Below are 24,213 nucleotides of genomic sequence, written 5' to 3'. Positions count from 1 at the left end.
GCTCCCCGCAGCCCCCCCGGCCCGGGAGTCCCTCCGGCCCGCAGCCCTCGGCTGCCCGCTCCCAGGGCCGCTGCTTCCCCGGGCCGGGCCGGGCCGCGGCGGGCGGAACTCGTGCGTGAGGGCGCGGGGCGGGGCGGGCGCCATAACGGGAGGGACCCGCGTCCTGCCCTGAACAAGGTTCCCCGGCGGCGGCGGCGGCCGCTCCCGCTCCTGCGTGGCGCCGGCGCGATGTCGGGCTTCAGCCCGGAGCTGATCGACTACCTGGAGGGGAAGATCTCCTTCGAGGAGTTCGAGCGGCGGCGAGAGGAGCGCAAGAGCCGCGAGAAGGTGAGTCTGCCCCGCCTGACAGACCCCCGGCCCGGCCCGGCCGCTCCCTCCGTGACGGCACCTGCCCGGGCGCGGCCCACTGCGGGAGCAGCGAGGCTTCCTCTTGTGTGGTAGGGGGGCTTATGTTAAGTGCTGCTGCGCCCAGCTACTGATTATGTCTACATAATTGTTAATGTCTGTGCAAAAATGCTAAGAAACTAACTGCAATTTGTAAGGGTCATTAGGTGCTGGTAGAGCAAGTTGTTCAGGGCAGCATACACCTTTCAGAAGTGCAGAATGCAGCATTTTGTTTCACGCCAGTGTGTCTTGCATCCCTGGACTTGGCAAAAGCTAGTGGCAGGTGCCTTCAGGCACCGTAATTAATTTTCTCTATAGGCTGGAGCAATGAGTAGAAGCAGGTTTTGATATAAACCACTCAGTGTATACTGCTACTGCTCCCTCACCATCTTCTGTCTGAGATTTAAGGAAAAGATCAAGTCTGACTCCTTTTGGTAGTTGGCTTCTTGGCAGCCAAAAATACTGCAATAGACACAGCTTTGTGTCTAAGCAGGTGGAGGTATCATGTCTCATAATTGCTTGGTTGCGGTGTTTTAGTTAACTTTAACTTTGCCATCTTTATGTCAAAATGCAACTGAGTTTCTATATTTCCTGGTCTTCAGAGAGCAAATTTAGTAGAACTCAGCTGTCGTGGAAGGACAAGTGATATCCTAGGACAACCTTCTTACTGAATTAACAAGTGCTATTTTGCTATTTCATTTTGTGTTCAAAAAAGTAGGCTTCTAAAAGGATTTGTCACACATTTGTAACTTTTTTTAATACAGTCAACCATGTCATCTTGCCTCACTGTAATGCTAGATAAGGAACAGACTAGTCTCTTCAGTCAAAAGTAATGTGAACAGTCACCATCTGAGTCACCTCACATTGATAAGAATATAAATGTCTTGAATGCAAGTAATGCTGGGTTTTGTTCATTTAAAACTATAACGCTTATTCAACCTGTTTCACTAGCAGTTCAAAAGCTGGAAACCAGTGGTCTAAATTCTAATTGTCAGTATTAGGGAAAACAGGAATGAGTCACGTTGTAAAGCTGATAACTAATATTGTTGGTGTGCGTAGGATGGCGAAAATGCGTCTGCTGAGGAAAATGCTGAGGATGTAGAGGCTCCATCTTCATCCAGAAAAGCATCTGGCAAATCCCAAAGTCAGGATGAAACTGATGGTAAATGTTAATGTAATAATTTCAGTGAAAAATGTATTTAAGAGGTCACTGACAGCATTTGCTCTCTGATAGCTGATTTTTTATAAATATGTGACTGCTTCTTTTTGAACCTGTGGGTATTGAAGCACATTGTTAGAATGTATATCTTTGTAGAATGTTCCGAACTGTAGCCAGGGTTTTAACTTTGTTCAATGTTTTTAAGGGGCTGGATCTGGCCAATTTGCCATAATTTTCTGGGAAACCCTCCATTTTTTCCCTTCTGGCTTCTTAACCGCATGGTCTTAATTATTTACTCTCTCTAAAGTTACAAATAATTCGAAGTTTTTAACTTACCTCAAAAGGTCTTCTGTCTGTTTCGTTTTGGCTTTTTTGCTCTTTATCTCTTTGCTTGTCTTTTGCTGAGACTTGAATGTTTCAGGATATTTGATTCTACTGTGTGAGTGTTGCCTTCTTCCATTGTCATGCAAAGTGAAATAAAAGAGCTAAAAAGAGGAGGGTTTTTTTTCTCTTTCTTTGTGTTTTTTCTCCCGCTCAGTTATCCTTTGGTCTGCTTAGAGTGCCTACATTTATTTCTCTCCTTATTTTCTGCTGGATATTCCTAGCCACAAATTCCCTGGCTGGCTTTCTTTGTGCAGTTACTGGGATGGTAGTATTTCCTTAGGCGCCTTAGCAAAATAAGTTGAACTTCCTTGGGGTTCCTACATAGTGAAAGTATGTGCAGGAAGTGGTAGGAGCAGCACTTCTCTCTTTAGTTTGTACCAGTGCTTGTTGATCCTGTTGAACCTCAGGTTCTGGGTTTGAGTTTGGGATTTAGAGTGCCACAGTCTGTTTCAGACACCTTCTCTTCAGAAGCTGTGCTCCATGTACTGGTCAGGGCATATTCTTGTGGAATCGCCAATGCTGTGAGATAGTGAAGTTTGATTTTTGATCCCTTTCTGTTGGTACTTAGACTCCTGTTGCTACTTTCACTGCAAATTCTCATCATTGTGTTTTTTTTTTTTCTTTCCTTAAATTTCAAAAAAGGCCTTAAATTCTCTCATGTGTGTGGAATCAACATGGTGCCCCAGCCAGTAAGAGCCTCGATTTTGAAAGTACAGCCAGACCTCATCCTAGAAGGACAGAAAATGAACGCTGGAAGTGTGGCTGGAGCCAGATATCTGTGGTTCCTTATTGACCCCTTCTTTTTGCTGATGTCTTTGAAATACTTCCAAGCTGCTCTTTTCTGCTCTTTTCTGCTCTGTATTCCACCCAGTCTGTTACATGTTTTTTCATGCACATCATCTTGATCTAAGAAAAAGCATATCCTGATAGGTTTGTATGAGAGTGTTACTTCTGCTCTTAGTACAGAGAACACAGAAGTCTTAAGAGCAGTTAGAATCAAGGAATCATTGGTAATATTTATCAGTATTTGAAGAGCTGCTATTAGAATCAGGCTATTCAGAAGAAAAATGTTAGAAGAAGTTGTTGTTAAAATCATTTTTTATACACAGATCTTCAGAGCTAATCCACTACAATCTTCAGATGATTCTTGCAGCCAAGACTGAAATAAAAGGGAAATTAAATTAATAATTTTATTTTTTAGATGGGGAAGAAGAAGAGTCTTGATTTTTAGGTGCTTAATATCCAAGTCAGAAAAAAAAAAAATAACCAAAAAAGTAACCATAAACTGTGTAGTACCCAATTCCCTCTTGTATATGGGCAATACATGATAGATTTATTTTTCAGTCCCAACTTGATACTGTGGTTATTCTTTTATCAAATAGTCAGATGTCCAATCTGTAACCTTTGTACACTACATATTTTGACATTTTGCATAGATACAGACCTGTAGGTGGTTATAACCCTGGGTTAACTTAGTAATGAAAAGTTGTAATTAAAAAATGTGAAGATTTTTAGAATTATATGCTTTAAGCATATTTATTCTGGATATATAGCATCATTTATTTTAATTTTGTTATTTCTTTTTCTGGAGAAATGTGAATATTGCATTTACACATGTTAAAAGGTACTTATTGTCATGAATAGAATGGTTACAAGATCTTGATTTAAATTACTTCTAAAAATTGTTTGCTGCATTATTGTTTAGTATAATTGTCTGCTCACTTAGCCTCTTCAGCTGAAAAGCTTTATTCCATCCAACCAGTTCAGTGCTTGAAAATTGCTTAATATGCTTCTCTGGTATGGATTGAGAAAAATGTTGAATAAACTGTTGCTTTGTTCTGTGTGTTCCTCTGTGCTTTCATTTCAAATATCCAAAAAATGTTAGAGGCTGGGGTATACTAAGCATTGGTGATGAGTAACGCAGAGTTTTAAAACCAAAGAGGTTGTTAATAGTTTTTCTGCATTTTTGCAGGCCTTTTTCTTATAGAATAGCTGTTTCAAGAGGGCTACTAATTATGAAGAGTTCTGTTTTCTCTGCACTTGTCTGGATAAGCAGCGTGTACTCTTGATTATATCATAAACCTTTTTTGTTTCTTTCTCAACCAGGAGAAACTTCAGATGGCGTCAGTAAATCTGTTCATCGGGTCTTTGCGTCCATGCTTGGGGAAAATGAAGAGGAGGAGGAGGATGAAGAGGAAGAAGAAGAAGAAGAGGAGGAGGAAGAAGAAACTGCTGAGCAACCCACAGCTGGAGATGTTTTTGTGTTGGAGATGGTACTTAATCGAGAGACCAAGAAAATGATGAAAGCAAGTATTTAAACTTTCATGTAACTTCCCTGTATCTCCTGAAGCATAGTGCATAAACGCCAGTTTGTGTGATTTTTAGCTACTTGCTGAGAAACTTGTCTGAAAATAATTCCGTGTAGGATACTTCTGCTTATGTTGGTGTTGCCTGTTTTTGTTTTTTTAAAAAATTACTATAGATTACTGTTCGAAAACTTTCAAAAATAATGAAGCGAGTTTTTCCAGTGTCTGGATTGTGTTTGTATTGGCTATCAGAGTTACTCTGTCAGTTACGAAAATTAGCAAATACTTTGGTCAGTCATTTTAATATTGCTGGTACTTAAATAACTTGTTATTAGGTTGTGTTAAGCAGAAGTGTGACTGGTGTCTCCTGAGTTTGGGCACAACTGAATCCTCAGTAGAAATAATATCCCATTTCCATTTAGGAGAAAAGACCTCGCAGCAAACTTCCTCGTGCCTTGAGGGGTCTGATGGGAGAGGCCAATATCAGGTTTGCTCGAGGAGAACGTGAGGAGGCTATTCTAATGTGCATGGAAATCATTCGACAAGGTATGTTAGAATGGTAAAACTTTTTGGCTTTAAGGATGGGTGCCATGTGCATCGGGAAATTTCAGTGTGGCTTCAGTGATGATGAAAAGACTCAGTACAAGGAAAGTCACTGTATAACTGGTGTGGAATTAAGAATATGTAGTGCATTTCCTTTATTGTTTTGCTTATGAAAAGAAACTAACACCCTAGCCTTTGCTTAGTTTTACACAGTTTGCTTTTATTGTCTTTGTAGAACCAAGGTATAAACATCAGCCTGACTTACAGTGTACAAAAATGCTATAAATGGTTGTTGTTAGATTCAGTCAGGCTGTTTAATAATTTTTAAAAAGGAATTGGAAGCTTGTCTGCAAGTTTTTTCTGGATTTAAACAGAGCAATGTTGATGTTTCATATAATATCTGTTGTTTGCAGGAAGGCAAGTTACTGTTTTCAAGGTGGTCTTAAAACAATAGTTCTTAGTCATTCTTTTTGTCTTTTCACAGCTCCTCTTGCTCATGAGCCATTTTCCACTCTTGCCATGATCTATGAAGACCAGGGTGACATGGAGAAGTCATTACAGTTTGAACTGATTGCAGCTCACTTAAATCCTAGTGATACTGAGGAGTGGGTTAGACTAGCAGAAATGTCACTGGAACAGGACAACATTAAACAGGCTGTTTTTTGCTACACAAAAGGTAACGTAGCAACCATTTTAGTAGTTTAAAAGAAATGTTAGATGCTAATGGCAATAATTTTGTTTTCTTATGCTTTCTGATTTAGTTTGCTGCAGTTTGCTCAGATTCTGGTACCTTTGTCCGGACTTTGGTAAAAGATTAATGAATCTTTAATATAGGCTATCCTTCTCTTACCAAAACCTTGTGCGTGTCCGTTAACGTTCACCTGGTCAGGGAAATGAATGTGAAATCCATTGTTGCCTTTTCCTAAACTAGGTTACTAATACGCTTTTTCTTGTAGCTCTGAAATATGACCCAACCAACGTGCGTTATCTGTGGGAGAGATCAAGCCTGTATGAACAGCTGGGGGAACACAAGCTGGCAATGGATGGCTACAGGCGTATTTTGAATCTCCTGTCTCCCTCTGATGGAGAGCGCTTTATGCAGTTGGCTAGAGACATGGCAAAGTAAGTTGGATTTTAAAATACTGTGATTTGGTTTTCCAGAGTTTCTCAAAAGCTGGTATTATTAAGCTCTGCAGCTGGTTCAAGCTGGATGTGTAGATGAAATCAAGGAATGCTGGTGTTTTGGCTGGGGGTGACCCCCACACAGGCATTCACTCCTCAACTATTGTGATGTTTCCAAAGCCTGACATGTGGGAGTTACTCCATGTAGGATCAGTCATCATCTTAGAAGTTTTGCATTCTCTTAGTGTAAGACAATAAAGTGCAAATACTGATTACTGAGAAAATGCCAATAGTAGACAATTAGGTACAAATGCAGTACATTTTTAATCTATATAATATCACTAGAAACCCGGAAACTTATTGCCAGAAAATCTGAATGAAACAAAGTATTCAATCTGAAATACAGACCATCTGCAACAGCATATAGTTTATATGTCATTTTTGATTAATTTCTGGAGCAAGTAGAAATCTGACTCCTCCCCTTTTCTGCTAATGAGAGCAGACCAAGTCATAGAAGCTTCCCTGAGACATAGAAGGCTTGTGATTAAAGTGTGTAGCTCTCTTATCGTAGTTTTTATTAAGTCATTTAACTACCTTATATCTCAGCTTTCTCATGCATAACTTGTAGAAAGCTGTTATTGGCCTGTTTCAAAACAGTTTAAGTCTTTTGATCTTCGTGGTTGTAAAATGCACCAAAAAAAATACAAGGACATGCATTGTAACAGTATTATTATTGAAGGTTTTTCTGAAATGAGGTCAATGTGATACATTGTTGATACCTGCCTCAAGTTGCAGGATATTGTGATGAAAACTCCAGTAATGTCCTAACATAATGGGGATGAAAAAAAATGGTAATTATTTAAAGTACATAACTATCAACACTTGTAAGGAAAGAAAAACCACCCCCTTTCTCACTGTCTTTTGTAACTTAACTCTTGCTAATGAAAATATTTGCTAATAGGCAAAAATAAAAGAAATAGAAAATCCTTTTGCTAGTGTTCAAAGTATATGTTGTCATTTATCTCAAATACTTAGTATCTCATATCTGTGTTTTATAGGAGTTATTATGAAGCCAATGATGTGACCTCTGCTATTGAGATAATAGAAGAAGCCTTTACTAAACACCAGAGCCTTGTCTCTATGGAAGATGTTAACATTGCAGCTGAACTATATATTTCTTCCAAACAGTATGACAAAGCACTGGCGGTATGGAGAATTAAATGCATTTCTGTATCATGTTCAGCACCTCTTTGCCAGTCAGGATGGACAGTTTGTATTCCTGTAGTGCTTAAATATGGTCATGTTTCTATAGCGATAGAACTGATCAGTTACAGATTGCTTGATATTAGTTCTGTAGTAATTAGCATTGTAGTTAATGGCTTGATTTAATAAGTTAGGCTTGTATGCTGTTTTGGGTTTAAAATTTTGGGATCCTTCTTCTCTACAACTGCCATAATCTTAATAGCCGGAGAAGACCTACGAGCAGGTTTTGTGAGTACTGCCAGCAAAGGGCATTCTCTGAGTTGAAGGTTAAAAGGGTGCCACTGAATGGTCTAATGGTTCAAATGCAGACCTTGGTGCTTTATAATTTATGCATTAAGCATCAAGCATACATTCCAGAAAGACAATATATCTTGACTCTAAGGCATCAGGAACTGGAGAAGATCACTTATGCATTCCCAATCTGTTCTAGCTGTTCTTAACCCTCACTTTTGAGGCATGTTTCCAAGTTGATTTGGTCTGGTTTTGAGAGGAAAGACTTTAGTATCTGACCATTGTTATACTTTCCAAGATAGATTGAAGAGACACTATTAGTTTGGACTTTCTCCTTGTGAACATTCTTATTTGCTGATATTAAATTACCTCCTTTTTTTTTTTTATATATCTCCTGTCTGTCAGTGCAAAGCATCATGAGCCTGCAAACATTTCCTCTGACCCTTCTCTGTACTTCTTCCCATTTTAAAAATCAGTCAATTTTATGTACACAGTATTTAGCTGCCATATTTATTATTACAGTACTCGGGCATAGAACTGTTCCCCTGTTTCTTCTTGATGGTTCTCCTTGGGTCTATTCCTGTGATGGTCTTTCTTGTTCCTGGGTAGCTGAAACTCTATCTGAGCTGGTAAACTGAGCCTTTAAAAAATAACTATCTTAATACAGTCATCTGGTATGTTCCTCCAAGGGCCATGTACTCTGTGTTTATCACTCTTATTTTGACAACAGTAAGGACTTAAATACTTACTTTCAATTCATGAACAAAATACCGAACTGCATTGGGTCTTAGACCAATGGTCCTTTACGCTTGTGCATTTCCCTTCTCACAGCTCCCCATTGGCAAGTGAATGTCTTGAATTGTCTGTCTTTGGTTGCTATTTTTTTTTTAATTAGTTGTTCTATTGAATTATACTAGTTTTATTGAGGTCATGATGTGTATGACCAGGGCTGTTGCAAAATGTCTGTATGTAGCTGTGAATTTTATTTAATTATTTCTTTTAACTGAGACAAACCATATGGTTTCCTTGCAATTCTGAGGAATTCTTGGAGCACTTTGGAAAGATCTGTGGAGAGCTTAGCTGTTTACCTAGTACTTTGCTTTCTTTTGCAATCTTCCAAAAGGCATTAAAAGAAGCTATAAAGGTTAAAACCTTTTCTAGTTGTGATGAAAGTAACTGTTGTATTTGCTAAAGAGATGCTGATTGGATCATCTTTGTCACTATTTCTGAACTAAGACATAAATTGATCAAACTCAATATTAGTCAACTAACCCAATGTGAAATCAATGCAGCTTTTGTTCTGATAACTTTTGTGATGTCTAAAACAACTGCCATCCAGACTGGTTACTACATATATCCTTTAATTTTTAAAATGACCTGAGTTACTTGCCTGTTTTAGGTTATTACAGATTTTGCAGGAATTGTACTTGAAAAGAAAGTATCAGAAAAAAGTCCAACCGAGGATAAAAAAGGTAAATAGCTAACAAGTGGTTAATATGACCCTGCTGTTCATCTAATATGACATCTTTCTTTCTGTTACCTTTTCAGCTCATGTGTATATTTTCATGCATGTTGACAGGCTTTTCTCTTTGGAAACTTTTCTGTGTTTTTAATGAGTTACATGGCCTGACCTCAGCTTTCTATAAGGGGTTACTCTGATGTCCAATTAGCCCTGCTGACTCATTAAGGACAAGGACTGCTCTCCAGGCAACTGGAGGCCTTTTAAAGTTCTAAACATTCCTCTGAGTGTTCACATCAGACCAGTTATTTCTGCCAGTTAAATAGCTTCTGAAAAAAAATTAGATAAGCTTAGCGGCATCTATACTCAAGTATATCAACCTTTGACCTGAGACTAATACTCTTCATAAACTCTACTTCTGTTATTAAACATTTAAATGTTTTAGTATATACAAATCTAGGGTTATTAGCTTGTAATTGAATAAAGTAGGTTGTCTTTGAGAAAGCTGCTTTGGGAAAGTCATTGCTTAAGTCTGAAGATGTTTGTGTGGGCTGTAGAATGGTCACAACATGCCAACTCCACAAGCAGACAGTCTGTTCTGTGATTAAACTAGTTGGTTGTTTCAGCAATACGGTTCAAACCCAGTGTAGGTATAAGATACTTCTGTTGGTTTTTTGCTTTAATGGACCAGGTAAAAATACAGTTGATCAATGAAGAACTGTCCTGGTAGAGGCTTTTAATAGATAATTTATAAGAAGCAAAACTAATGAGTCTAGGAATTATAACACGGTGTTGCCAAGTTACCCGGGGTGTGCAGTTTCTTAAGACCTAAACTACCCAAGAGCTTGGTTCCCCACCGTCTGTTGCTTTATAGGTTTTTAACTGCTTCTTGCTCTGCTGTCCTTCCAAAAAAAAAAAACCAAAACGTCCACTTGTCAGAGTAAGCTACCAATCGATCATGGATTCAAAAGCAAGTAACTTTTGGCTTAGCTGGTGTTACTAGGGTACTCTGCTTATATTTTTAAAAAGATACAGGGGCAGCGGTAGAAACTCAGGAAAGCCAGGAGGCAGTGACTGACGACCAAAGTCATCCAGTTGCTGAATCCAGTGCTGCAGGTAAGTAATTTTTAAATTTTGTGCAAGTCTATGAACTGATCATATGCTCAGGAACCAGGCTGCAATCATATAAAAATAGGGAAGGGTTTCTAACAGCAGAGAAATAAGGCTTCATCCAGAAAACATTTCTTGTGTACAGTCTTCCTTACTCAGAACTTAATTCTAACCCAGCCAACCACCAAAGCCAAAAGCATTCTCCCAGGGCATACCCACTTTGAAAAGAAAATTTTTAATTTTGTAAGAATTTATCAGTAGGTGAATATTTACTCTGATGCTGGCTATTAAGGTGTTCAGAGAATGATGAATTAATCTGCATGTTGTGATTTGCAGTAGTTGGATGTGGATGTAGAATGTAATAGGGAAGCCTTATGTTGGAAATCACAGTTTTCTCAGGTTATAATAATCACCCTTTGAATGCCTGGTGTAAGAATTAAGGTGAGGGAGAACTTAAACAGGGTAGTTAAGGAATTGTCATGACTGCATGTGAAGGAAATATGATAGTGGAGTTTTGCTGTGTGACCTTTAATTTGCTAGTATTGTCATGGGAAGCTAGTTTGTCTTGTGTTTGCATTCTCATCAGATTGCATTCTGTCTACATGTTGTGTAAAGTTCTGTAGTTAACTGTGTCTAACAATGTATACAGCCAGATACCTGGTACACAGGATTTAGCTTAATAAGAACAAATACCTTAATACAGGGTATTTCTTTCAAAAGGCAAGGAGAACAGGGTACAGGTGCATAAATTGCTAAAGGAAAGCTTTCTGAAGCAAGCACATCTTAAGAAGGTGAAGGCTCTAAGCACATCCCATGGGATCCTGCTGTTGAAATCAATGTAGACTGACAGCACTTGATATTTCACATGAAATTATTAGGATCAGAGACAGTGGGAAGAAGTTGTTCCAACTATTGGGAAAGATATAAAATAAGGGGAGAGGCCAGGCCTACACCAGCATTGGCTAGAGTCGATGAGAATATATTTTCTTCAGTGGAGCTGAACATGGCCTGGAGGGGATGTGGAGCTTGTGAAGTGCGTGTTAAAGCCTATGGGTTCAGAAAGAAATTCTTCATCTTCTCACAGCTGTGGAGAAGGTCAGCTGCTGCATACCTGAGGGTGTTCCCATAGACATCACAGTCAAGCTGATGGTGTGTTTGGTTCACTTGAACATCCTAGAGCCTCTCAATGTAAGTAGAAACCAGCTCAGAAGTTGGGGGACATTCTAATAAATTACTAAAGCAAGTAATTAATCCTGTCTTCCTATGACTGAGATAGTTGAGAGAGCCATGGAGATGTTTTTTGCTTCCCTCACACTCCAAGAGAGAAACCTAGCAAACTTGCAATAGCAGAAATACTATTTCTGAACTTACAAATTATGCCTCCAGTGGAAGTATTACTAAAGCAGAGTAAATCACAGCCTGTGTGCTATGACAGGCCCGGGACCACATTGCAAAGTTGTTGAACACTAAGGAACACATCTTTGCTTTATTTTGAAGCCCTACGAAATCTTCTTTCTTAAAGAGCACTTCTCACTGATGGGCGCTTTCACCCACTGGATGTGAAATGTCTAGAATAGAAAAACGTGGCTTTTTCAGGAATTCTGAAATTCAGATCTTTATTTTTCACTTTTAAACTAACATTTAAGTAAAGGGAGTGTAGTTCAGAATGCAAATAGAATAAAAATCATCACCTAAAAATGTGAGCTTCCAATAACCATACCTTAAAGAAATGTTCTCGTTGGTTATATGTGCTTTTAGTGTTTTGTGCGTTTTTTTTTTTAAAGCCTCTTTTGACAACTCTGGTGGAACAAAATCCAGAAGAAATGGGTGACTTGTATTTGGACGTCGCAGAGGCATTTCTGGATGTTGGAGAATACAACTCAGCACTGCCTCTCTTGAGTTCTCTTGTCTGTTCAGAACGATACAACTTGGCTGTTGTCTGGCTTCGGCATGCGGGTGAGAAGAAGCAGGACTCCTGAACACGTGATACTGAGAGATGATAATACAATGCTGAGCATTTCCAGGCACCTTTATCTAGGATCATAGGAATTTTAGATTCATATGTTGAATGATAATTGGTACTTGCAAAACTATAATTGGAGTTTATTATGACAACCCTGTCATGTAGTGTTTTCTTGTTCTTCATATAGATTGAAATTTACTTCAGCTAAAAATACTTTATTTTCATGTAAGTGAAACAGCATCTATTCTGTATTCCATCCTGTGTCAACTTATGATGCTTTAAGTGAAACTGTGGATGCATCAGTACGTATTTCTGAATATTTTCACCTTAATAATACATGTTTTGGATGGTTTTAACTGAAAAGTATCTGAAAAGTATGTTAACTATTTTGCAAGCTTTGAAATCTTCTTCTTCTGCCATTTAAGTGTATTGTGTTGTTTATGTTGTTTCTAGAGTGCTTGAAGGCTTTGGGACACATGGAGCGTGCCGCAGAGAGCTATGCCAAAGTTGTTGATCTTGCTCCATTGCATCTGGATGCAAGAATCTCACTCTCAACACTTCAGCAGCAGCTGGGCCGACCTGAAAAAGCTCTGGAGGCTCTGGAACCAATGTATGATCCAGATACACTGGCTCAGGATGCTAACGCCGCCCAGCAGGTGGGTAAAGTGTTCTCTGTCTCCAATTTAGGATGTATTATTACGCTCAACTGTGGTAGCGGTCAAAGATGTCAACTGTATAGGACCAGGGATTGAGACTTGCTTATGTACAGCATGGTGAGCCTTCAGAGCACAGTGAGTGATTCATTACAGAGTATCAGGGATGAGTCCTCATGGCTCTTTCTCCCTGACCATTTTATCAGTATTTCCCCACCTGATTACTTCTGTGTGATGTACATGCTCTTGGCCACTGAGAACCAGTCTTGATGCCAATCACTGCATCAAGTTGATCAGCAGTTGCTACTTATGACTGATGGCATAGCAAAGGTTCTGTATCCCCTCTCCAGCAGCACCTTCAGTATAGGTAAGAGTTGTGCTGAATTTCTCTGAAATTTGAGAATTTGAAACAGTAAGTATTGCAGGGCAATTTAGGGAGATCTTTAACTTCTGCTGCTAGGATTCTTAGAGCTTTCTGGAAGCTTTTACAAGCCTGTTAGTACTGTATTGAGTCAAAATTGTTTGTTTTAGAAACTCAGTCTCTGTACAAGAGGTTAAATAATCACGTTCAATATTATCTAGGAATTAAAGCTACTCCTCCATCGTTCGACACTGTTGTATTCCCAAGGCAAAATGTATGGTTACATAGACACTTTACTGACAATGCTGGCAATGCTGTTGAAGGTAAGCCAATCTTTCCAGCTACACTTTAAGAAATTGGACAGCTATGAGTTGGGTTAAGACAAGCGACAAACTAACTCAGGAGGTACGTTAATGTTTTTTATATGCAAATGCTTTCATAATTTTGTTAGGTAATAATCTTGCAGGGAGTCTATAATACTGGCGTTCCAGCCTGTAGTGTTCAGAACAGAGGACCACTTGAGTGTATAATTGTTAATACAGTGACTTCAATGCCCTGTTTCTCAGTGTACATAGAACATACTGAATACTAAAGCTGCTTACCTTTTTAGCAGTCAGCATAGCGCTTTCTTGAAGTGTTGATAATGGCTTCTATTTCAACAATTTTCTTTTAAATTTCTTAAACTTTTAAAAAATATTTTCTTGTGATAAATTGACCAAAGAAGAATCTGTTTAGCCAGTAAATACAGTGGTGGTGGTTTTGTGTTGTTTTTTGTTTGATTTTTAAATAGGGAGTGACGGAGGGGAATATTTAGACCTCAATTTGATCCATCTGGTCAGAGGCATTACTATTGTATTACACTGGTTGAATAGCTGACTATCCACATATTTCTGAAACTGGTTCAGAAAGGCATTGTTCTTGTCATGCCTCTATGCAAATAGTTTTGATTTCAATATATACAGGGATGTTCCAATCCCAGGAGAAGCCTTTTAAGCCATTTAAAGAGTTAGTATATTTCTTTTGCATAGCCCAGTTTGTGGTGGAGTACGAGACAAGGTAGAGATAATACTCCTGTTGGGAATGTTTTCTCTCATGATCTTGCTCTATTGTGGCGTTTCTAAGTTGCAGTCTGTTTTGACAAGCAACGTGAGCAAGATGGATTGACCGTAAAGCTGCCTTTGTCATAGGATATATTAGTGTAACCTGAAATGCTGCCCTTAAATTTGTTTCTAGGTAGCAATGAGCAGAGCTCAGGTGTGTTTGATATCTAGTTCCAAATCTGGAGAGAGACACCTCTATCTTATTAAGGTGTCAAGGGATAAAATTTCTGACAATGACGACCAAGAGACAGCAAATTGCGATGCGAAAGGTAACAAATGTTTATTAAAAACAAAGCAACAAGATGAACTCCTTAGTTCTGAAAAATGAAATAAACATTACTATTTTGCATGCTAAACCTATGCAGTTCATGTTAACATTGCTTCATTTCTAGGGCAAAGAAGGCAGCAAAAATGAAGATAATTTAAGGGAACAATCCCCATTCAGAGAAAGCTAGTAAGGTTATAGAATAATTCAGATTGAGAAGGACCTCTAGATGTCATGTGGTCCAACATTCTCCTCAGTGCAAATATCATACACACAAATCTAGAACATAATAGAAATGCGTGTTTTAAAAGTGGTGTGAATTTTCACCTGGTCTAGACTCAGCTGAGTCAGACTGCACATTCTTAAGCACCATTTGGTAGATTAGGAAGAGTAACTTTAATGCATTCACTTAGCATGTTTATAACTTGAACCGTGTGTATTTATTGCCATTTGTTCCCAAGTTTTGACTTTTTTTGCTGGTGTTTTACAAACTTAACTGAAAAGAGTAAATATTTTATCTTTATTTTACTTGTTAATGCTGAGAATATTTTTGAAAAGATCAGTTTGACGTATGCACCTTTTCTTAAGAGTTTAGCTTTCTTAATTTTCTCAACTTACTGACTTCAATGTTTTTAGCAATTTTTGCTGTTCTCACGAGTGTTCTGACAAAAGATGACTGGTGGAACCTCCTCCTAAAGGCTATATATTCCTTGTGTGACCTCTCCCGGTACAAGGAGGCAGAGCTACTAGTGGATTCCTCACTGGAATATTACTCGTTTTATGATGATAGACAAAAGCGCAAGGAGCTGGAATACTTTGGGCTCTCTGCTGCAATTTTGGACAAGAACTTCAGAAAAGCGTACAATTATATCAGGTGGGTACTGAGAAGGTAGAGCAATCTCTTCTGTAATGGCTTCCACTGAGGCTGGAGTCATACTGCTGAAAATATTGCTAAAGGCGGCAGGCTGATGCTTTCCAGCTTTCACTAAAACAGATAAGGCTATTGAAACTAAAGGAGCTTTCTGATGGCCTCTGATTCAAAAAAACGCATAATACAGTAGGTTGGTTGATTTGGCCAGAACGACTGGTTCTGTCTTTCACTCTCAACTTTGCCTCAGTCATTGACCTGCTCTTTGAGTGTCTCTTCCCTGTTACCTTCCCTGAACTGTTGAGTTTATTGCAGACACAGTATTTACTATATAGCATCTCCTAATTTCTTGTATACTTTTCATTCTATAGAATCATGGTAATGGAAAATGTCAATAAACCTCAGCTATGGAACATCTTCAATCAAGTTACTATGCAATCTCAGGATGTTCGTCACCATCGCTTTTGTCTCCGCTTGATGCTGAAAAATCCTGATAATCATGCATTGTGTGTCCTAAATGGGCATAATGCGTTTGTATCTGGCAGTTTCAAGCATGCTCTTGGTAATATCATCAATGTTCTAATATTAACAAATATTACCAGTGAATTTTTTTTCTGAGAAAGATTTATTAAAGTCATTTTTTTCATACATCAGAAAATTACAGACGGCTTCACAGTGTTAGTCTGATGCTTTAATTATTTTGTACACAAATCAAAGCATCACTAAAGAGTTTTGCTAATAAAAATTAAGCTGGCACTCTTCAAGTTTAGCACACATTGCAAAAATAACTAACTTGCAAAGATAATTGAAAACTAATGATAATAAAGAATAAGGAGGACAGAAACAGACCATTTTAAAGAGCAAATAAAGTTGGTTGGACGTTTTAAGCAGACCTTTGAAGTAAACCTTCTGCTTTCAGTCAAGCCCTCCAAATGTCACACTTAAGATGTGTGGCCTCCAGGATATAAATTGCAGCAAGGACCATGTTTGCCTTCTGCGTCTGATTGTTTTCTGTTATGTTTTTACATCACGGTCTGCATTCTTCCTTCAGAGTCCAAGGAGTGCTGAAAATATAAAATTTTCTTTCATGTTTTTTCCTGTGTATTTTGATGTAGGTATATTAAACTATTTCTTTTCTTAGTACACACTTCTAATTTGAAGATTTTCTTTTTTGCCCTTAAGTTCTTAAGGAAAGCTTTTTACAACAAACATATTGATTCAATTATTTGCTTTTAGGACAGTACGTGCAAGCCTTTCGTGCAAACCCAGATGAACCTCTGTACAGTCTTTGTATTGGCTTGACTTTCATCCACATGGCTTCTCAGAAATATGTGTTGAAAAGGCATGCTCTTCTAGTACAGGTGAGTTAGTGTGATTATTTTTACCTATAGTGTTTCCCAGCGTTGTATCTTGCAGACAGTTATGGCTACAACATACTGAGTTTAAATAACTTTCCATAATTACTATGGCTTTTCAAAAGAGGGAAGTGGCAAAACATGAACACAAATGAGTATGCTTTTGAACTATAGTTATACCTATCTGAATCTCCTCTCCTTTTAGTTAAACATAGCTTGTTCTGCTGTGTGTATACAATGACTACTCACATAGATTTTAGCAGCTGCCAGCTGTTTGTGAAAATACTACAAATTTCAGTCTTGATGGCTGTAGTCTGGATTTTCTTCCAAATTTTTCTTTGTGCCCTGCCTTGCTCAGAAGAAGTGCTGTAGAGTAGAATCTAGGCCACGTGCCCTTCATAGACATGTCTCATAAACTGCATAAAAATGTTCAAGCAAACTTTACAGACTTGATGGGGTTTTTTTCCCTGTCTTCCTTCTCTCTTTCCCCTTTTAGGTGCCTCTTATAGCTCTCTTTGTGAAGATCTTGTGAACTCCAGCTCAGGCTACCCTCAATTTTTCAGCTTCCTTATTAACATTTTTATTTCATCTGCCAGATCCAGTTACAAACCACAGACTGATTATTTCCAAACAGAGCCTTGAAAGTAATTTCCTCTACTCTCCACCAAGTATTTTCGTTAACCTGAAATGCCTTTTAATTCCTGTGGCCACTGAACTCAAAGTCAGCAGAATATGGTGAGGATCCTGAGCTCTCATGACTTCTGAAATTGCTGAAAAACTGTAGCTTCCACTGATTTTGACAAAAGCTATAGGTCCTCAGTTACTCGAAAACAAGACCAATTATGTCAGTATCCAACTTAAGACATTTTGAACTTGCAAACTTTGGCCTAATTTTAATATTTTTATCCACTTCTTTCTGTAATCAGCCTGCCTTTCTTATGTGGGCTGCTATGTTCTCCTTTTATAATGTACTTGAACAGTGTCCTATTTATGTTAGTCTCTGGTGATACAGTTCCCTGCTTTCTCTCTTCTCATTTCTTGCTTACTATACTTGGTATTTTTACATCCTCTCCTGCTCCTATTGTTGTTAACAATTCGACCACAGTGACGTACTGGTGACCTAAACTATGATCATAGATGCTTGTGTCTGAACTAATTCCTCATGTTGAAGGAGGTATCTTCTCTGATTACCAGCATGGTCGCTAGAAAGTATCTTCTCTATTTACAACAGAATCATCACATTCTGAAGTGGTAACAAAATGAAATTCATGGGAGAGGATGAAAAAGTTGTGTGCTCGATTTCTCCCTTCCGAATTCACCTCTTCTGTCTGTCCCTCCTGAGTTTCCCCCAGGGCTCCTTCACTGTCAAATGAAACACTGTATTTTAATGTAAAATAATACTGTATGCGTCTTTGTCTTTCGCTTTGTTCTGTGTGGGAGGTAGCTCTGGTCTAATGCCATTCCTCTTTATAGCATGGTACAAACCTTGAGTCATGAAGAGTCCGTAACACACCAAGCTGGTAGGCAGTGACATCCTACAGATGAGAAACAAATCACTTCTCTCGCTTTACAGCATGTCAGTGTATAAACGAGACTGGTTTGTTCCACTGGTGCCTGGTCACTGTCACTTCATGCATTGCCCTGTGTTACATCTGGGACATCAGCACCCAAATAGGCCTCTAGTACCTGTTGGGTCCTGCTGCCCTGCCTGAGCCACAGCCTGCCACATAGGAGGAGCGGGTGTTCACACTAAGGTTGGCAACGCAGTTATGGACACCTGGGATTCTGCTAGTCATATAGTTGAGATACATGAGCATCTATTTCAATTTTAAAAGCAAAATAAGAAAGTGTAACACTTACAGAGTGCTTCAACTTTAAATTTGTTAAAGCATAGCACAGGAATTTCTGGGTATGAGTTTTCTTTCAAATTCTGCTGGAAACTTGGCAGTAAAACATCAGCTGGCTCCAAGAAGGGATGTGAACTCTTGCCTACTGCTTAGGGTATATGGATTTTTCATGCTGCTATTCAGTGATGTTTATTTTTGGCCACTTTATAGAATGCTATACTGATAATTTCCCTGATAACTGGTATTGGAGTAAACATTTATATGGAGCACAAGATCAAGAAAAAAATATGCTTGCATTCCAGGAATAATACTTTGATATGTGCTTTATGGAGTTCAGAATTTTGTAGAATTCTGAAAAGCTGTAAAATTAAACCATTTCTTGTTGCTATTCAAGGCAAAGAGTGAAGGAAAGGGAATGAAGGTTTGGGTTTTTTTTCCTCCTTTAAAGAAAAAAAAAGTTGTTGAACATTATCTTTTAAAGATTTTTAAAGAAAAATAAGATCTTGCTGTAGCCTGTCCTTTGGCTGCATGTTTTTTAAGGTGGTCAGTTCTTCCGAACTTGACCCAGTCTTATCTGTGTGTATATTACATAAACATATACATACATACTTATATATTTAGCAAGCTAGTGCCATAAGTCACTATATTAAATAACTGTGTGTTCCGTTTATTAAAAAGATTGCCCGTTGTTATCAATGGCAGTGAGACTGACATATGGTCTCAGCAATCAAATGTGACTTATGTTTTGCCTTCAACTGGCACGTGGTTTTGTGGAGAAGCATAGATCAAAAGTTTAAACCGATACATTTAAACACCTGTTCTCCAGCATAATTTACTGCCATCTTCTGAAAGGGAAGATTCACCAATGTGCATAATATGTGTGCAGGGATTCTCCTTCCTTCACCGGTACTTGGACCTGCGTGGACCATGTCAGGAGTCTTTCTACAACCTTGGCCGTGGCCTTCACCAGCTGGGATTACTGCACCTGGCAATCCACTATTACCAAAAAGTACTTGAACTTCCTCCTCTCACCTTAGAGGTACTGTATCTTTGTAAGTTACGTACAGAGAATGAAGTCGGGACAACGTTAATAATTTCTCAGCCATAGTTAAAATAGGTACATAAAATCTGTGTAGTTGAGTTTCCTTTAGTTTGCATTGTAATTCCTTGTCATTGGAAGCCCAAATCTAGTTGTCACCTGGTGATGTATTTAAGCATGTGTTAATTTCAAAGGTGTATGAATATAGAAGGATTTACTAATAGGCTGAACTAGCAGCAAAAACGGTTGCTAAACAACTTTACCTGAATAAATACCTGAACTTTATATATATCACGTGCAATAAATTATAACTGGAAGTGTTATATACTCACCCATGCTATAAAACAGCATGCAGCAAGATGAACTAGTATTAAGAATGCCTAAATGCATGTGAGCCATGATTTTACTCTAATTGATCTAGATCATCATAATTGATGTGTCATACATTTACAAGTCTGGTGTGAGAGAAAGTTTTTGCCTAGCTTTGGCATGGGTAGGTAGAAAAATTACAAGTGTATTTAGAAAATGGGAAGGGTTGGTAAAGTAAGAAACATGGGTGTTAGTGCTGGGAGTTCAAAGCAGCAATCTTGTGACCATGTAAAAGATACAGGCAAGATTCACATTCTGATTGTAGAAACAAATACTTTGCGGACAAAGACAAATTAAGGTAGTACTTCCCTGTTTCATGAGGTGGCTGTCTAATTTACAGCTAATGGTTTGAGTATGTAATTATAAAACTCTTTGGTGATTAACAACATGTGGAAAGTCATTAAAAGAGGGAGGGCACAAAGAATACTACTTCTTTTGTTTCTATACAGCTGAAAGCCTATATAAACCATGAATATGTGATTTGATTCCACTGTAATTGCTACTCATGTTTCAAGTTTTATACTATTTTTGCATATAAATAACTTTTTTTAATCATTATTTTTACAGGGAATAGAAACTGATCAGACAGACTTGAGAAGAGATACTGCCTTTAACTTGTCGCTTATTTACCAGAGCAGTGGAAATACTAGAATGGCTCAAAAGATGTTGTATACCTACGCAGTTGTATGATGAGGTTTGTGGCAGGTGGAATTGATACTCTCTGTATTAACGTTTGCATTATGCAGTGCTGGGGAAACTGGTTTTATGTACGACTTTTATGTACAATGACTGTGTTCTGAGCACAACGCTGACATGCTCAAGTGTGTCTGTTATTAGCTCTTCTCCTTGGATGCATTGCTCTGTAATCTGATGCTCAGTCTTGTATATAGAATCAAACAGTGAAAACTGAAGCCCAGTGTTGTTTGTTAGTTGGGGTTTTTTTTTTTTAGGGAAATTTTACAATGTGCAATATTACAACTAGTTACCAGGGAGGTTGTTCAAGAAGCCATATTTACTGGTGATGAGGGTTTTTTAATGTGCAGCAGTAAATTAATATAGAAGAAATGGCCTCATATTAATCCCTAGAGGATGGAGGACTCAGTATTTCAAGATCATTAAAGTATTCAGAATTTTCTAGGAGTTCATATTCCTGGCAGCTGTTCTATTTGAAGGAGATTGGTTTCTGTTTTGCTGAAATCAGTGTGACCTTTGTTGTTCTTCTGAACTTGTTAATAAAAATTCTGAGGTTAATGATAATGTTTACTCATTCTCAGCAAACATATATCTTGCTGAATAGCTTACAGAAAAAAATAATATAACAACATCATACAGCTTATTATTTAACGTACATTGCAAATAGTCTGGGTTTGTAATTATTTCTGACAGTTGAACGGTAGTGTATGATGGTGCAAGCATGCTGCTTCCAACCCAGCAAGAGAAGCAGGATGCAATGCTTTATCATAAATCAAAGGAGTATATAGATATATGTATATATAGAAATGGATATGTTGTGCACTACAGCGAAGTAGTAAGGCTGAAAAATATTTTTCAGCAAGGTAGCTTGCTGAATAGAAAACAAAACTGTGCTGTTGCCTCCCAAGCACTCTTGTTACTTACGGTATCACAGCTAACTATTGCTATTTGCTTTCAGCCCACTTTCATATGTGTTTGTGTCTGTAATTATTTCACATAATTGCAATCAGTGATTAAGAAACAAGTCTGGTGGAATTGCCTAGACTAATTTTAAAGGTAAGAATTTTATCTCAAATCAAACATTAAATTACAATATATTGCATGTCCACTTCGCTAGAGTTGGGCTGGGCCAATAGTGAGAATATAAAGGTAAGAAGCAAATACCAAGAAAGTCTGACTGACCCACAAGAGGACAGCATGTTTTTCTTGGAAATAGCACTTGGCAGCACTGCCTAAATAAAAGTCCCATGCCAGGTTTGCAGAACTATAAATTAAATAACCATAAGCTGCAGAAGAAGGGAGAGGATGACTCCCTTACCTCCATTTTATATCTCATTCTTTGTGATACCGCATCGCTGTTTTTGACATGATAGCTAACTGTTCGCTGTGTGAGCTGGAGCTGGCTCACAACCTATGTACAAGCATAGCATTGTTGCATCATCATGGGGTAAAAATTCTTCCACTGAAGCTTTCCTTATTCTTTATTGGCCTTTTCACATCACTGATTTTTTTCTTCTTGCAGCAAATGACTCCTGTCCCTTCATATGAAAAAAGTTTCTCATGTCTCAGGAAATACAGCCCTCAGCACTGAGCTAATGCTTAGAAAACAGAAGCCATAAAGCCAGTACACTGATTCCCTTTGCATTATTCTTTTCCAAAACTAAGTCTAAAATACTCAGAATCCTAGTGCTTGTACATTTTTTAAAATGGACTTGACACAGAGAAAGGTTGTGGGGTTTTTTTAAGAATTGTCTTAAAAATTGACCAACATCAAGGCATTACTATTAATTACTTTATTTCTGATCCTTACTGCTGTTAGAATTCTGAAGTAGTTTAGTTTTTAAACCTAGGAGGTATGAATCTTTAGCATTCATACAAATAAAAAGGAAAAATACAATCTGAATGCTGATTACTTTTAAAGTGCTTTCTAAATTGTTTTTAAGCACCAAATAACAGAAACTTGCATCTAATTAAACCCAGTCAATATGGACTGGAAAATTCATACTGGTAGCAAATAGTGTTCTGAAAGCATGTTCTAAGGAATTTTGAGCATCTGGAAGGAAGAGATACTACTTGTCTCAATGCCAGTGATCTAAAGCTTTCTCAGTACTTGTGGAAAAAGCTATATATGAAGATAGAACTTAGCCGTATCCAACTTGCATTTATGGTTATGAGATAAACAAGCTTTTATTTAGATCCCTGGGAGTGTTCAAGGCCAGGCTGGACGGGTCTTTGAGCAACCTGGTCTAGTGGAAGGTGTCCCTGCCCATGGCAGAGGGGTTGGAACTAGATGAGCTTTAAGGTCCCTTCCAACCCAAACCATTTCGTGATTTCACTTTTATACAACATTACGAGTATGTTCTATTGTGATGGTGCAGCAGTAACAGATGAGACGAGACAAGACTTCAGACAAAGCCAGAGACAAAACATGCTATACGAATGTGAGCTCCCCAATAAAAAGAAGTTTAAACAGGCCCATGTGAACTGATCTGCTTAAGAAAAAGCAAAGCCCAGAACATGAGATGTGTACAGAAAATACATATGCTACTCTAGGCTTTAAGTATATAGCCATAGCTGTACTGTCCAGTACAGGGTGGGGTAAGTTTTAAACCATGTTTCACTTGCAATGCTGCTAATACAGTGCCTTTTTTTTCAGGCAATGAAGTTGTGAACATGTGCTGCACATTTCACCACTGTACTTTATGTAAGGGATGGGGGATACACAGGGGATTGCAAGTTTGAAACACAAATATTTCTTGGGGTATGAGCATCTGTATGGGATTTATTTTGGCATGTGCTATATTCACATTTAGGCTTACCTGGCTCACAAGAACATTAACACTGGGGGAAATGAACCCAACATGTTTCCTAATTCTCCTTCACAGTAAGGACTATTTTACTGAAATGTAAAATCATAGAATCATAGAATGGTTTGAGTTGGAAGGTACATTTAAAGGTCATCTAGTCCTGTCCCCGTCATGTCCCCGTGTCTGTCCCCCCCCACCCTCAATGAGCAGGGACATCTTCAACGAGATCCGATTGCTCAGAGCCCTGTCCAACCTGATCTTGAATGTGTGGGAACAAACAGCAAGGCAGAAAAAGCTTGAAATCCAGCCATTACAATTTTGGGAAGGCTTTCATAAGTCACTGAGAACAAGTGACAAAGAGGGAAAGAATACTTAAACCAATGCCAGCCTCACCTGTCAGCCATGTTGGGAATATTCCTCAAGCCTCATTAAAAGAATTAGTAACAGTTTTGGTCAACCACACTACATATATTGTCGAACTACTTGGTTTAACCATGATAATTTTGTTAGCTGTTTAGTGCTAAAGAACTATTTTATATAAAACAAATGCTAACCCAAGGCATACTTAAAAGACTGCTCATAAAAGCACCTACTGATTGTCTTAAAACCAGAATCATACCTTTTCAGTTGTGCTTACCTGATACCAGCATTGGCAAGTGTAGAAAGCTGCCATCTACATTTGCTAAAGGCCACAGATTGACAAGAAAAAAAACAACTCAACCTTTTCGCTGCTTAGAAAATTCATTTTTAAATACTACAAATATTACTATAACTAACGAAGAGTTAGCAGCTACCAAGCATGCGGAAAGGCTAGCCATGTAGACCTCACTTACTGATCCTGCAGGTGGCAGCAGTGTTAGGTTGCTACAACTTTATTGAAATTACTATGTTTAAAGAAAATAAGTTCTTGTCTTGTGTACTTCTGATGTTTT

At 38.3% G+C, this 24,213-nt stretch overlaps 1 protein-coding gene across 5 annotated transcripts; it reads left to right on the top strand.

The window, feature by feature from the left end:
• Positions 1-153: 153 nt before the first annotated feature.
• On the top strand, positions 154-21,032 carry GTF3C3 (general transcription factor IIIC subunit 3). Of its 5 annotated transcripts, XM_074872754.1 has the most exons (20): positions 154-327; positions 1,444-1,546; positions 4,034-4,233; positions 4,656-4,779; positions 5,261-5,452; positions 5,733-5,898; positions 6,957-7,104; positions 8,792-8,864; positions 9,881-9,967; positions 11,046-11,149; positions 11,746-11,917; positions 12,378-12,580; positions 13,160-13,261; positions 14,172-14,307; positions 14,940-15,177; positions 15,543-15,733; positions 16,408-16,532; positions 17,161-17,261; positions 19,260-19,412; positions 20,349-21,032. In XM_074872754.1, exons 1-19 carry the CDS (start codon positions 229-231, stop codon positions 19,408-19,410), a joined length of 2,715 nt encoding a protein of 904 aa, XP_074728855.1. In that variant the 5' UTR covers positions 154-228; the 3' UTR covers positions 19,411-19,412; positions 20,349-21,032. The 5 variants fall into 5 exon arrangements, 4 of the variants coding, with proteins under 4 accessions (XP_074728855.1, XP_074728854.1, XP_074728856.1 ...); XR_012629416.1 differs by lacking the exons at positions 17,161-17,261; positions 20,349-21,032 and adding an exon at positions 18,100-18,280 and having other exon boundaries at positions 19,260-19,309; XM_074872753.1 differs by lacking the exon at positions 17,161-17,261.
• The last annotated feature ends 3,181 nt before the right edge of the window (positions 21,033-24,213 follow it).

Source organism: Strix uralensis, chromosome 6 (genome assembly GCF_047716275.1).
Source record: "Strix uralensis isolate ZFMK-TIS-50842 chromosome 6, bStrUra1, whole genome shotgun sequence".
NCBI lineage: Eukaryota > Metazoa > Chordata > Aves > Strigiformes > Strigidae > Strix > Strix uralensis.
The sequence above is the reverse complement of the archived record's forward strand: the minus strand, read 5'-3'. Positions and strand labels throughout refer to the sequence as shown.

Excerpts from the sequence above, each read along its gene's own strand:
- GTF3C3 (XM_074872753.1), top strand. The coding sequence starts at position 229 with ATGTCGGGCTTCAGCCCGGAGCTGATCGACTACCTGGAGGGGAAGATC. Across the intron at positions 328-1,443 it reads AGCGCAAGAGCCGCGAGAAG|GATGGCGAAAATGCGTCTGC; the intron begins GTGAGTCTGCCC and ends TGGTGTGCGTAG. Across the intron at positions 11,150-11,745 it reads ACATCCTAGAGCCTCTCAAT|CCTCTTTTGACAACTCTGGT; the intron begins GTAAGTAGAAAC and ends TTTTTTTTAAAG.